The 15,561-nt window shown below is 43.1% G+C and overlaps 1 protein-coding gene across 1 annotated transcript in view; it reads left to right on the top strand.

The window, feature by feature from the left end:
- Positions 1-15,561, top strand: part of LOC128688200 (cell adhesion molecule Dscam1) — an 876,413-nt gene that overhangs the window by 441,191 nt on the left and 419,661 nt on the right. Inside the window, exon 12 of the mRNA XM_070086854.1 lies at positions 14,739-14,858. Within this exon, the coding sequence (XP_069942955.1) occupies positions 14,739-14,858 (120 nt within the window). The remainder of the gene's footprint in view (positions 1-14,738; positions 14,859-15,561) is intronic.

Genomic DNA, 15,561 nt, shown 5'->3' with positions numbered 1-15,561 from the left:
GGTGAGCCGTTTGGAGATGGTGGAAAACCGTGTTGGTGCAGGGTCTAAGCACTAATCCAATGTATGATTGGCAGGGTATTTGGGAGGATTTCCGGGAGCATTGGCTGACCCTTAGAGTAAAGGAACTGGTCTACAGGTTTTTTTATGGGAATTCTGGCATCTAAGTCAGTGTTGTGTAGGGTGGGTTATGTGAGTGAGAGAACTTGTCGGCGCCGTGGGGAAGAGGAGACGGCATTCCATGCAGTTTCTTTTTGTGAAACATTGGCAATTGTAAGGGAGAGGTTGGCGAGGGTCTTCTGTCAGGTGGGGGAGAGGGGGTAGCATGTCGTCTCTAAGGGTTTCGACTTTTGATGTGGAAGGGGTCACAGCAGACGTCAGGACGGTCGTCATATATGTGGTGGTGGATTTCTTGTTCATTTCTTGGAGTATGTGGGGAGGTTGGTGGAGTCTGTAGGGCGAGGGCGCTCGCAGCACGCGTCTACAGAACAGTTTGTAGAAATAGACTTTTATATGGAAGGACATGGACGACCAGCTTCCTTGAGGGATATTTCCACCTGAAGGTGAACGGTTTACTGCGGTTGGGGTTAGGGTAGACCGATGAGGGCTGGACTCCCTGGTTTTGGTCTTTTTTCTTTGGTAGGGTCGTTTTAGTGGAGTTCTTAGATATGATTGGGGGGAGGAGGCGAGCGCATACATGTGTCTGGACGTGGAGCATGTCAGTGTCTTAGTAGTGGCTAATAGGAGGATGTGTGGGGGGGGGAGAACGTGTTCGTTGGGTCTGACTCCTGGGTTTGGTTGGTGATGTTTTGATGAGTGTGCTAGGGGGGGGTTTTGGTGATGAGGGTCTTTTCAGGGTTCTGGAAAATGGGGGCTTTCTACATGCCTCTAGGGCTTAGGACTGTAGTAATGTTTTTCTTTGAGTTTTTATAATAATAGTTTATAATAATAGCATGCTCTGGAAGGTAAAGTTTCTTTTTTTTTTTCTTTTGTTGCCAGAGCATGGTTGTGTTTTCCCTCAGTGAAAGTGAACTGCGGTTCACTAGTAGATCATAAGCAACAGTTGTGTTGTCGACTTTTATGTACATCTTGTCATCAACGGACTGTGTATGTTTTTTGTTTTGTTTTTTCACCTATTGTCTTTTGGTTTTATGTATATGATCCCCCATTTTTCATATGTATAAAAAAAAGTAATCTCTTCTGCGGATGTGGTAGGTTTGGTCTTCAGTGTTGTTCTGTATGTGTTAGATGTGGGGTGCTAATGTTTAAACCACGGTTTTATGTTAGTTTTATTTGTGTTGTGCATTACAATGTTTTTGTTTCTGCGTTACAGTGAAACACATACAAAAGAATATGTATATTATGTATCCCATTCTGAGTTATGTGTATTGGGTTTTTATTTTATATATTTATTAATGTTATTGATACTTAGTACTTACATAATGTGATGGATTTTCCTGGTTTATGGGAGTCGGGAAGGTTTACGTAGAGGGGAAGTGGTGGTTTTATTCGGCTGTATTGTAACGTAGGTGTTAATTTCTGTTTGGAGAGGTATGTTGTTTCTGTGTATACCACTGTTTTGACTGTGGTTTTTGTTAGTTTGCAATATATGTTTCATATATATGCAATTTTTAAATAAAATGTATAAAAAACAGTGTCTGGCCCTGCTGGGTGTATGCTAGGAGCAGGTTGGTATCTGACAGTGTCTGGCCCTGCTGGGTGTATGCTAGGAGCAGGTTGGTATCTCACAGTGTCTGGCCCTGCTGGGTGTATGCTAGGAGCAGGTTGGTATCTCACAGTGTCTGGCCCTGCTGGGTGTATGCTAGGAGCAGGTTGGTATCTCACAGTGTCTGGCCCTGCTGGGTGTATGCTAGGAGCAGGTTGGTATCTCACAGTGTCTGGCCCTGCTGGGTGTATGCTAGGAGCAGGTTTGTGTCTCACAGTGTCTGGCCCTGCTGGGTGTATGCTAGGAGCAGGTTGGTGTCTCACAGTGTCTGGCCCTGCTGGGTGTATGCTAGGAGCAGGTTGGTATCTCACAGTGTCTGGCCCTGCTGGGTGTATGCTAGGAGCAGGTTGGTATCTCACAGTGTCTGGCCCTGCTGGGTGTATGCCAGGAGCAGGTTGGTATCTCACAGTGTCTGGCCCTGCTGGGTGTATGCTAGGAGCAGATTGGTATCTCACAGTGTCTGGCCCTGCTGGGTGTATGCTAGGAGCAGGTTGGTATCTCACAGTGTCTGGCCCTGCTAGGTGTATGCTAGGAGCAGGTTGGTGTCTCTTTGTCTGGCCCTGCTGGGTGTATGCTAGGAGCAGGTTGGTGTCTCTGTGTCTGGCCCTGCTGGGTGTATGCTAGGAGCAGGTTGGTATCTCACAGTGTCTGGCCTTGCTGGGTGTATGCTAGGAGCAGGTTGGTGTCTCTGTGTCTTGCCCTGCTGGGTGTATGCTAGGAGCAGGTTGGTGTCTCTGTGTCTGGCCCTGCTGGGTGTATGCTAGGAGAAGGTTGGTATCTCACAGTGTCTGGCCCTGCTGGGTGTATGCTAGGAGCAGGTTGGTATCTCACAGTGTCTGGCCTTGCTGGGTGTATGCTAGGAGCAGGTTGGTGTCTCTGTGTCTGGCCCTGCTGGGTGTATGCTAGGAGCAGGTTGGTGTCTCTGTGTCTGGCCCTGCTGGGTGTATGCTAGGAGCAGGTTGGTATCTCACAGTGTCTGGCCCTGCTGGGTGTATGCTAGGAGCAGGTTGGTGTCTCTGTGTCTGGCCCTGCTGGGTGTATGCTAGGAGCAGGTTGGTATCTCACAGTGTCTGGCCCTGCTGGGTGTATGCTAGGAGCAGGTTGGTATCTCACAGTGTCTGGCCCTGCTGGGTGTATGCTAGGAGCAGGTTGGTATCTCACAGTGTCTGGCCCTGCTGGGTGTATGCTAGGAGCAGGTTGGTATCTCACAGTGTCTGGCCCTGCTGGGTGTATGCTAGGAGCAGGTTGGTATCTCACAGTATCTGGCCTTGCTGGGTGTATGCTAGGAGCAGGTTGGTATCTCACAGTGTCTGGCCCTGCTGGGTGTATGCTAGGAGCAGGTTGGTATCTCACAGTGTCTGGCCCTGCTGGGTGTATGCTAGGAGCAGGTTGGTATCTCACAGTGTCTTGCCCTGCTGGGTGTATGCTAGGAGCAGGTTGGTATCTCACAGTGTCTGGCCCTGCTGGGTGTATGCTAGGAGCAGGTTGGTATCTCACAGTGTCTTGCCCTGCTGGGTGTATGCTAGGAGCAGGTTGGTATCTCACAGTGTCTGGCCCTGCTGGGTGTATGCTAGGAGCAGATTGGTATCTCACAGTGTCTGGCCCTGCTGGGTATATGCTAGGAGCAGGTTGGTGTCTCTTTGTCTGGCCCTGCTGGGTGTATGCTAGGAGCAGGTTGGTGTCTCTGTGTCTGGCCCTGCTGGGTGTATGCTAGGAGCAGATTGGTATCTCACAGTGTCTGGCCCTGCTGGGTGTATGCTAGGAGCAGGTTGGTGTCTCTTTGTCTGGCCCTGCTGGGTGTATGCTAGGAGCAGGTTGGTGTCTCTGTGTCTGGCCCTGCTGGGTGTATGCTAGGAGCAGGTTGGTGTCTCTGTGTCTTGCCCTGCTGGGTTTATGCTAGGAGCAGGTTGGTGTCTCTGTGTCTTGCCCTGCTGGGTTTATGCTAGGAGCAGGTTGGTATCTCACAGTGTCTGGCCCTGCTGGGTGTATGCTAGGAGCAGGTTGGTATCTCACAGTGTCTGGCCTTGCTGGGTGTATGCTAGGAGCAGGTTGGTGTCTCTGTGTCTTGCCCTGCTGGGTGTATGCTAGGAGCAGGTTGGTATCTCACAGTGTCTGGCCCTGCTGGGTTTATGCTAGGAGCAGGTTGGTATCTCACAGTGTCTGGCCCTGCTGGGTGTATGCTAGGAGCAGGTTGGTATCTCACAGTGTCTGGCCTTGCTGGGTGTATGCTAGGAGCAGGTTGGTGTCTCTGTCTGGCCCTGCTGTGTCACACTCTCCCTACCTCTGAGTTCCAGCTACATGGGCAGTGAGGAATGTATCATACTACGTCATGTCCCCTAGTGTAATATAATAATAATTATTATATATATTTAGCAACAGAGCGATAGAAAAAAAAACTGGAGGAGTAGCCTCGCCTAATGTAAACAGTGGCTGACTTTCGAGAACTGTTAAGGGTACCTATGTTTTTTTTTTTTTTTTTTGAAAACTCTCATATGCATCAACAAATGATATAATAATTATTATTGATACAAAATCAGGATTAGTATAGCAGATAACTCTATAAACCTTAAAATGTTGTGTAGCCCAGCTTATTACAAAGTGATTTTGTTATATACATGGGTGTTTTTATGAAAAAAAATAACTCATGTGCACCAGTATTATAATATTTAATATTAGTATATATTAATAAGGAACAAAGTGAGATATAATTCTACAATCTTCAACAGAGTAGCGTAGCTCAGCGTGATAAATTAACCCCCCCCCTCCTTTTTTTCTCAGAAACAAGGAGAAGCGTAAACTCACAGAAATGCATACATAATAAAGTGACCCAATTTTTTTCAAAAATTAAGAGACAAGCGCGTAAACACGCGCGCGCGCTCGCGCATAGACACACAGACACACAGACCCAGACACACAGACACACACACACACACACACACACACACACACACACACACACACACATACACACACTCACACACAAACACACACACACACACACACAAACACACACACACACACACACACACACATACACACACACACACACACACACACACACACACACACACAAACACACACACACACACACACACACACACACACACACACACTCACACACAGACCCGCATGGGGGCCAAGATACATGGAGGGCTAAGATGATGGAGGTGGTACTGGAAAACTTCATGTACCAACACGTAAGGGACACTACAAGAGAGAGAGGAGAGGATGAACCAGCAAGGTTGGACTTAGTATTCACCTTGAGTAGTGCAGATATCGAGGACATCACATATGAAAGACCCCTTGGGGCCAGCGACCATGTGGTTTTAAGCTTCGAATACACAGTAGAGCTACAAGTGGAGGGAGAAGCAGGAAGGCCAGGGCGAATGAAGCCAAACTACAAGAAAGGGGATTACACAGGAATGAGGAACTTCCTGAACAGGGTTCAGTGGGACAGAGAACTGGCAGGGAAGCCAGTTAATGAGATGATGGAGTATGTAGCAACAATGTGCAAGGAGGCTGAGGAGAGGTTTGTACCCAAGGGTAACAGGAATAATGAAAAAGCGAGGATGATCCCATGGTTCACCCAAAGGTGCAGGGAGGCAAAAACCAAGTGTGCTAGGGAATGGAAGAAATATAGAAGGCAAAGGACCCAGGAGAATAAGGAGAGCAGTCGTAGAGCCAGAAACGAATATGCACAGATAAGAAGGGAGGCCCAAAGACAATATGAAAACGACATAGCAGCGAAAGCCAAATCTGACCCGAGGCTGTTATACAGCCACATCAGGAGGAAAACAACAGTCAAGGACCAGGTACTCAGGCTAAGGAAGGAAGGAGGAGAGACAACAAGAAATGACCGTGAAGTATGTGAGGAACTCAACAAGAGATTCAAAGAAGTGTTCACGGAGGAGACAGAAGGGGCTCCAGAGGGACAGAGAAATGTGGCACATCACCAGGTGCTGGACACGGTACACACAACCGAGGAAGAAGTGAAGAGGCTTCTGAGTGAGCTAGATACCTCAAAGGCAATGGGGCCAGATAACATCTCTCCATGGGTCCTGAGAGAGGGAGCAGAGGCGCTATGTGTGCCCCTAACAACAATATTCAATACATCTATCGAAACAGGGAGATTGCCTGAGGCATGGAAGACAGCAAATGTAGTCCCAATCTTTAAAAAAGGAGACAGACATGAAGAATTAAACTACAGACCAGTGTCACTGACATGTATAATATGCAAAATCATGGAGAAGATTGTCAGGAGAAGAGTGGTGGAACACCTAGAAAGGAATGATCTCATCAACAGCAGTCAACATGGCTTCAGGGATGGGAAATCCTGTGTCACAAACCTACTGGAGTTCTATGACAAGGTGACAGTAGTAAGACAAGAGAGAGAGGGGTGGGTGGATTGCATATTCTTGGACTGCAAGAAGGCGTTTGACACAGTACCACACAAGAGATTAGTGCAAAAACTGGAGGACCAAGCAGGGATAACAGGGAAGGCACTGCAATGGATCAGGGAATATTTGTCAGGAAGACAGCAGCGAGTAATGGTACGTGGCGAGGTGTCAAAGTGGGCACCTGTGACCAGCGGGGTCCCACAGGGGTCAGTCCTAGGACCAGTGTTGTTTCTGATATTTGTGAACGACATGACAGAAGGAATAAACTCCGAGGTGTCCCTGTTTGCAGATGACGTGAAGTTGATGAGAAGAATTCTTTCGATTGAAGACCAGGCAGAACTACAAAGGGATCTGGACAGGCTGCAAACCTGGTCCAGCAATTGGCTCCTGGAGTTCAATCCCACCAAGTGCAAAGTCATGAAGATTGGGGAAGGGCAAAGAAGACCGCAGACGGAGTACAGTCTAGGGGGGCCAGAGACCACAAACCTCACTCAAGGAAAAAGATCTTGGGGTGAGTATAACACCAGGCACATCTCCTGAAGCGCACATCAACCAAATAACTGCTGCAGCATATGGGCGCCTAGCAAACCTCAGAACAGCATTCCGACATCCTAATAAGGAGTCGTTCAGGACCGTGTACACCGTGTACGTTAGGCCCATATTGGAGTATGCGGCACCAGTTTGGAACCCACACCTAGCCAAGCATGTAAAGAAACTAGAGAAAGTGCAAAGGTTTGTAACAAGACTAGTCCCAGAGCTAAGAGGTATGTCCTACGAGGAGAGGTTAAGGGAAATCAACCTGACGACACTGGAGGACAGGAGAGATAGGGGGGACATGATAACAACTTACAAAATACTGAGAGGAATTGGCAATGTGGACAAAGACAGGATGTTCCAGAGACTGGACACAGCAACAAGGGTACACAGTTGGAAGCTGAAGACACAGATGAATCACAGGGATGTTAGGAAGTATTTCTTCAGCCACAGAGTAGTCAGGAAGTGGAATAGTTTGGGAAGCGATGTAGTGGAGGCAGGATCCATACATAGCTTTAAGCAGAGGTACGATAAAGCTCATGGTTCAGGGAGAGTGACCTAGTGGCGACCAGTGAAGAGGAGGGGCCAGTGCAACTAGGTGAGTACAACTAGGTGAGTACACACACACACATGCACGCACACAAAAAACAATATCACACTGTCTCATGTACACCCACACTAACACATTAGCACTTAAACTTCCCCCCCCCCCCTCCCCCACATACACAATTTTATGCAAAGCTTCAGGAAGTAGAGCATCCTAACAGGGAAAAAAAATGGGATCTCAAGAGGGAGGATAAAAAGGCAAGGGAGCAGAGGGTGGCTGGTGTGAAAGGAATGAATGGGTAGAAAGGCTCTAGAGCAAAAGGATCAAGTATGGAAAAAAATGTTAAATGGCTTTTGCAATAACATGTTATAGAAGCTGTCTACAGAGAGCAAGAAGTGGGAATCACGAACTGTAGCTGCTGAGGTAAAGATACAGAAACTGGAGGAAGAACTGGATGTGCTTAAGCAGGATATAAATATGATTTCAGAAAGGAGTAGTGATTGATGTGGCAACATCAGCAGATAACGAGGGGACTCAAGGAGGGGAGGGAGCTAAGAAATCCCTTTTCAAAAGTAATATCAGGCTATCAGAGCATCTGGGAGAGGATAAGGGAAATAAAGTAAAAGTTGAAATTAGATCCAGGGATATGGAGGGAAAAGAAATGGGAAGAAGAGAGGGAGAGGTCACTAATTATTCATGGGCTTCAGGAGGCTGAAGGGAAGACCTTCGGTTAAAGAAATCATTGGGAGAAAAGATTAAGATCATCAAATTGATATTCAATACAGAAGTGTTACGGAAGAGGATTCTGCAACAGAAGCCACAGTTAAAGAACTCTCAAGAACATCAACAAGTGTACCTCAGTCGAGACACAACATGAGAAGGGAACAACCAAGAGTTAGAGTAAGACGAAACCAATGAGATAGGACAGGCAACCACAGACAGGAAAGCTCAGCCTCTGGAGAACATCAGACACAAATGCTTAAAGAATCCCCTCAACAAATAAATATCAAAAAGGCACAATACCTTGACTGGAACAATACACAAATAATTCTCATATAAGAAAGGGGAGGGTATGACGACGTTTCGGTCGGACTTAAACCTTTTACAGTCACACTATTAGAAAGGAGAGGAGGCAGTATATATATACGCCAGCAGACAGAGACCGGGCGAACGAACGATACTGAACCCTGAGGCAGGCCAAAACGACATGGGTTCGAATGCTCGGTTATTCGCAATGTTGCTGTATATATATATATATATATATATATATATATAATATATATATATATATATCTCGTGCCTAATAGGCAGAACTTGCGATCTTGGCTTAAATAGCAACGTTCATCTTGCCATATAGGACAAGTGAAAATTTGTGTATGCAATAATTTCGCCAAAATCATTCTGAACCTAACGAAAAAAATATATTTCACTGTGTTAGTTTAGTATTAAATTACTGTAAACAAATCTAAAATATATTTAGTTGGGTTAGGCTAAAATAAATTGTTCTTGTTATAACAAGGTTAGGTGAGTTTTCTAAGTTTCTTTTGGTGCAAATTTAAAAAAATTTACATTAACATTAATGAAAAAAATATATCTTTAAACGTATAAGTGAAAATTTTGGAAAGGACTTAATTTTAAATGAGTTCTTGCTAATTGACCAGTTTTACATATTCGGCACGACATATATATATATATATATATATATATATATATATATATATATATATATATATATATATATATATATATATATATATATATTAAATATATATATATATATATAAATATATATATATATATATATATATATATATATATATATATATATATATATATATATATATATATATTTATATATATATATATATATATTAAATATGTATATATATATTAAATATGTATATATATATTAAATATATATATATATATATATTAAATATATATATATATATATAAATATATATATATATATATATATATATATATATATATATATATATATATATATATATATATATATATGCAAAACAACCACTGTGAAAGAATAGAGAAATTCCAACAGAAACAGAAACAGAAACGTGTAACCGTTTAACATGATGTTAGGATTGCTGGTGTATTATTCTGTCTCATGAACACGCTAGATAACAGGGATATCTTGCTACTCCTACTAACACTTTGGTCACACTTCAGAGACACGCACATGCATATATATATACATACATCTAGGTTTTTCTCTTTTTTCTAAATAGCTCTTGTTCTTCTTTAATTCTTCTATTGTCCTTGGGGAAGTGGAAAAGATTCTTTTCTCTGTAAGCCATGCGTGTCCTATGAGGCGACTAAAATGCTGGGAGCAATGGGCTAGTAACCCTTTCTCCTGTAAACAATTACTAAAAAAGAGAAGAAGAAAAACTTTATAAAACTGGGCCAGTGAGAGTATAGGCAATGGGGTCGAAAAGCTTTGGGGTAGGTTTAAAAATATAGTGTTAGTGTTCAGCAGAAGTTGTGGTTGCAGGAAAGTGGGTGCGGGAGGGAAAAAGAACGATTGGTGGAATGATGATGTAAAGAAAAGTTTGCATATGAGAGGATTTTACAAAGTAGAAGTGATGCAAGGAGGGGAGAGTATATGGAAAAAAGAGAGGTTAAGAAAGTGGTGAAGCAATGTAAAAAGAGAGCAAATGAGAGAGTGGGTGAGATGTTATCAACAAATTTTGTTGAAAATAAGAAAAAGTTTTGAAGCGAGATTAAAAAGTTAAGGAAACCTAGAGAACAAATGGATTCGTCAGTTAAAAATAGGAGAGGAGAGTTATTAAATGGAGAGTTAGAGGTATCTGGGAGTTGGAGGGAACATTTTGAGGAATTGTTAAATGCTCCTCCTGTCCTCTTCAATACTTCGGAGAAACTGGTCGATCTCTTTCTGACAGACTTAGGGAGCACAAAAATAGTGGTAGGCTTGCCGACGCTAACAATGCTCTTTTCTGTCACGTCAGAGATCATAGCCATCCTATTGACTGGTCTTCTGCTAAAACTGTCTTCCCTACTTCCAACTCGAACAGTCGCCGTTTAGTTGAATCCTCTCTTATACACAACTTTCCTTGTATGAACCTTAGCCCTGGCTTCGTCTCTGTAGATGCCTTCCTCTCCCACTACATTGTAAAATGCTCCAAACTTCAGAACACCCGTGACTTAACCTGAATCCTCATATTTTCTTTTTCTTTTTCTTCTTCTTCCTCTTCCCATTTCCTCTTTCCTTTTCTCCTCTGGGTTGTCTTTCTTTCTCCTGTCTCGTGTTTCTGTTCCTTCTTCATTTATTTCACCACTTCCCCTTTCACGCACCTCTGTGCGCTTGCTCTCCCTCTGTGGGCACCTAGCTTTCTTGCAGTGCTCCCCTTCCTTTGTATTTGACTGGCTCGTCGTCCTTATTTCCCACTTCTACCACTACCACTACTACTACCTCTTCTTCTTCTACTACTACTACAACTACTGATGAAATTAAGACACATGTGCGGCGTCTGGTTGTCTTTGTTGTGGACGTTTCGCCATCCAGTGGCTGGCTGGATGGCGAAACGTCTACGATAGGGATGCCCGGGTGTTGTGCATGTGTCTTAATTTCATCTTGTCAGTATTATATACAATTCTTGTACTACTACTACTACCACCACCTCTTCCTGCCTATATATAGCCGTCCTGCTCCACCTCTGGTTAGTGTGACTTTGTCAATGGTCCAAGTCGGACCGAAACGTCGTCGTAAGCTTCTCTCTTTTATGTGCGGGTTATTTGTGTATCGTTCCAGTCACGGTATTGTGACTTTTTTGTTATTTATAAGATAGGGAAGCTGTGATTTCGTGTATAGGGCAAGGAGGAATAACATCTTGTAGGAGTGAGGAAGAGCCAGTTGTGAGTGTGGGGGAAGTTGGTGAGGCAGTGGGTAGAATGAAAGCGGGTAAGACAGCTGGGATTGATGGGATAAAGATAGAAATGTTAAAAGCAGGTGGGGATATAATTTTGGAGTGGTTGGTGCTATTATTTAATAAATGTATGAAAGAGGGTAAGGTACTTAGGGATTGGCAGAGAGCATGCATAGTTCCTTTGTATAAAGGCACAGGGGACAAAAGAGAGTGCAAAAATTATAGAGGGATAAGTCTGTTGAGTATACCTGCTGAAGAGTATGGTAGAGTTATTATTGAAAGAATTAAGATTAAGAAAGAGAGTAGGATAGCAGATGAACAAGGAGGCTTTAGGAAAGGTAGGGTGTGTATGGACCAGTTGTTTACAGTGAAACATGTAGGTGAACAGTATTCAGATAAGGCTAAAGAGGTTTTTGTATGACAGGGTGGATAGGGAGGCAATGTGGCAGAGGTTGCAGATGTTGCAGGTGTATGGTGTAGGAGGTAGGTTACTGAAAGCAGTGAAGAGTTTTTACAAGGATAGTGAGGCTCAAGTTAGAATATGTAGGAAAGAGGGAGATTATTTCCCAGTAAAAGTAGGCCTTAGACAAGGTTGTGTGATGTCACCGTGGTTGTTCAATATATTTATAGATGGGGTTGCAAGAGAAGTGAATGCTCGGGTGTTGGCAAGAGGCGTGGAGTTAAAGATAAAGAATGAAACACTAATTGGGAGTTGTTACAGTTGCTTTTTGCTGATGACACTGTGCTTTTGGTAGATTCTGGAAAGAAGTTGCAGAGGTTGGTGGATGAATTTCGTTGGGTATGTAAAAGAAGAAAATTAAAAATGAATATAGGAAAGAGTAAGGTTATGAGGATAAAAAGATTAGGTGATGAAAAATTCGATATCAGATTGGAGGGAGAGAGTATGGAGGAGGTGAATGTATTCAGATATTTGGGAGTGAACGTGTCACCAGATGGGAAAAGAGTGAGCGGTGCACTTAGGAGTCTGTGGAGATAAAGAACTTTGTCCTTGGAAGCAGAGAGAGGAATGGGTTCAAGCCCCACGTGTGGGGCTTGAACCCGCGGTCAGAGAGTCGTGAAACTCCAGACCGACATGTTATCCTACGATTTCGTGAGTCATTAATCATTAAACTGCTGCCGTGAGATGTATGTTACAACATCACAGTTCCGGTGGCCACCTGAACTGCAATATCTCCAACCCTCCTCTAGAGTGCAGGCACTCTACTTCCATTCTCCTGATTCCCTTATGAAATGCTATCTAGCTCACACTGCATTCTCACGTTAATCCATAAAAAACACTCGTCTTCACTCATTCCGATCAGATGCTAACTCAAGCTAGATGAATACTCAAGACTCTTTCACTTATTTCTTTGATCCTCTCCATCCTTCATACCCTTCCTGGACGACATCTCTCCCTCCTACACGAATTTTATACACCCATTTATTCTTCCTCCTCTAACATTTCTTAATAACGATACAACCTCAAAAATTCCTTCTCAGCCTTCCGAACTTTGTGTTTTGTGGTCTTATTTCACTTAATTTCTACATTCTGAAATCTGTTTATTTTTCATACCAATACATGTCCACTGCCACCACCATTCTTCTCACACCATTCGCATCCATACAGCTGTGCTGGTACCACTATTCTCAACTAATTTTTTTTCTGCCTCTGTGGATGAAAGTTTTTTCTTTACATACACGTCACGATATCCACCTATTTTCAACAACTAGTCTACAATATCAACTTCGTCTGTAATAGACCCATAAGTTGACGCATCCACCTACGAATATTTCAATACACTCACTTTCTCTGTTCCTCCCTCCTGCTTTCTCATGTTATAGTGTACAGACGTTTCTATGTTCACTTTCAGATTTATTCTCTAATACAATCACCCAAACTTATCCATGAAGTTTTGCAACTTCACGATATCCCGCAAAATACTGTGAAAACTGCACTTTCTGTAACATAACTGATCTCTGTGTCTTATGTTCTTTTTTCTCCTGTCTTCCTTCAGACATCTGAGTTATTGTTTCAACCCTTCACATTGTGCTCTGTTTCCTGTTTCCCCTCAAACTTTAGTGTTATTGTTTGAACACCTCACAATAAATTGTTCATCTTGTCTCACCTTAAACTCCAGTGTCATTGTTTGATCCCTCTTATTGGTTTGTATCTCTCCCCACAGCATCCGGCCTTCTCTTGTCTCCCCACAGCCTCCGGTCTTCTCTTGTCTCCCCACTGCCTGCGGTCTTCTCTTGTCTCCCCATAGCCTGCGGTCTTCTCTTGTCTCCCCACAGCCTCCGGTCTTCTCTTGTCTCCCTTTAAACTCAAATAATATTGTACTGTATCTCTTGTCTGCCCTCAGATTCAAGTCATGGTGGATCACTTATATTGTAGTGTGTCAACTACATTGTTCCCACCTCTACAAAATACACCAATTCTATATAATTGCCATGTGAACAAATAATGCCGCTCTAGGTGTGCAGGGAACGTTGTCTCTGATGCAGGACTACAGTTTTGTTTTCCAAATTTAGACCTGAAGCAGTGTTGTCTATGATCAAGGGTTACAACAGTGTTACAACAGTGTTGTCCATGATCAAGGGCTACAACAGTGTTACAACAGTTTTGTACATGATCAAGGGCTACAGCAGTGTTGTACAAGATCAAGGGCTACAGCAGTGTTGAACATGATCAAGGGCTACAACAGTGTTGTACATGATCAAGGGCTACAGCAGTGTTGAACATGATCAAGGGCTACAGCAGTGTTAAACATGATCAAGGGCTAGACCAGTGTTGTACATGATCAAGGACTACAGCTGTGTTGTCGTGACAGAGTTCTGACCTAGACCTAAATTTTTCGACGACAGGTACATAAGTATGTATCGTCCGTGACCTACGTATTATACTGTATTTTCCGAGATCTAAGCTTAAAACTGTTGCACATGATCCAGTCTTACAGCTGTGTTCTTCATTGATCTATGGCCACAGATATGTTGTTCATTATATCAACCAACTGATGTAGTGTTGGTATACTTTTACGTTGCTCTTGATTACAACCTAGAGATGTATTGCTTCTATATTTTTCCTAAATATAGCGTAATGTGAAATTTTGGGATTCATGATGGTTGAGACACCTGGGGAAGATTTGGGAATCTTTATTCTTGAGTCGTTTCTCTAGCGAATGGCTTCGTCACTCCAGTACAGAGAAGAACGGTGGAAGATGATGACTTTCAAGTAATCACTCCCTCAGCCTTGAGTCAATATAACCAGTCTATCACTCTTCATATCCGCATATCCGCGTATAGGGTATATGCTGTGTTACCTCAGACTGCTCCTCATCTTGGAACTCTTCCTCATTGTATTAGACTGAAGAAGCTACTTGCTGGCGAAATGTTTCCAGAAAAAGGAACCCAAATGTTGCTTAAGTGTCTGAACTATCAACTTGTCGGTATTTTAAGCCATTTATACAAATTGGAATAATTGTATTATTTCACTTAATCTGTATTTTGAGATACATAAATTTACAGTATGCTTACTAAAGGAAACCGAGTTATTGATGGATATCTTCACTTTATTTCATTTCAATTTTGTCCAGAGTGTTTTACCATTAGTTTCCACTTTCATGACCTGCCAGTGCCTCCGTCGTGGGTGGTGGAGCCGCAGGATGTCGCTGTCATAGGTGGGGAAGAAGTGGCACTGGAGTGTCACGCTCAAGGTACACCTCCGCCCACAGTCACCTGGAAAAGAACCACAGGTTAGTACCATTTAGGTAATAAGGAATGTACTAAGCTACTGTGAGGGCAAGATTAGGTGTTGTTTGTCGAGGTAATTAAACAGTATAACTTTGATCTGATGCCTTGTTATGTGGTGAAGTTATCGTTATCAATTTTGATATACATGTATCAGCTTGAGTATTTACAATGGTTATTTGATTATTCTCTTCCTTGCAACGTGTCATAACATGTGAAAAACTTTTTTATTCGAACTCAGTTATCCATTGGTTGTTCATTTAAGTGTGGTAAAAGTTCCAGTAATCAGGGTCAGTGTGGGCAGAATATGATCATTTATGAGACAGCTTGAGAGTTGTGAGCAAACTTCACTTCTAAGGTGACGAAGGAGTGTTGTTTCCCAACAATATTCACAATAAGCTGTCATTTTCTCCATAAGATATTCTGTGTTATCTTACACCACATGACATTGTAGGTTATCTTACACCACATAATGTTGTGGGTCATCTTACACCACACGGTACCCTGAGTCATCTTACACCACACGGTACCCTGAGTCATCTTACATCACACGGTACCCTGAGTCATCTTACATCACACGGTACCCTGAGTCATCTTACATCACACGGTACCCTGAGTCATCTTACATCACACGGTACCCTGAGTCATCTTACATCACACGGTACCCTGAGTCATCTTACATCACACGGTACCCTGAGTCATCTTACA

Source organism: Cherax quadricarinatus, chromosome 19 (genome assembly GCF_038502225.1).
Source record: "Cherax quadricarinatus isolate ZL_2023a chromosome 19, ASM3850222v1, whole genome shotgun sequence".
NCBI lineage: Eukaryota > Metazoa > Arthropoda > Malacostraca > Decapoda > Parastacidae > Cherax > Cherax quadricarinatus.
This window is presented reverse-complemented; position numbering and strand designations above follow the sequence as displayed.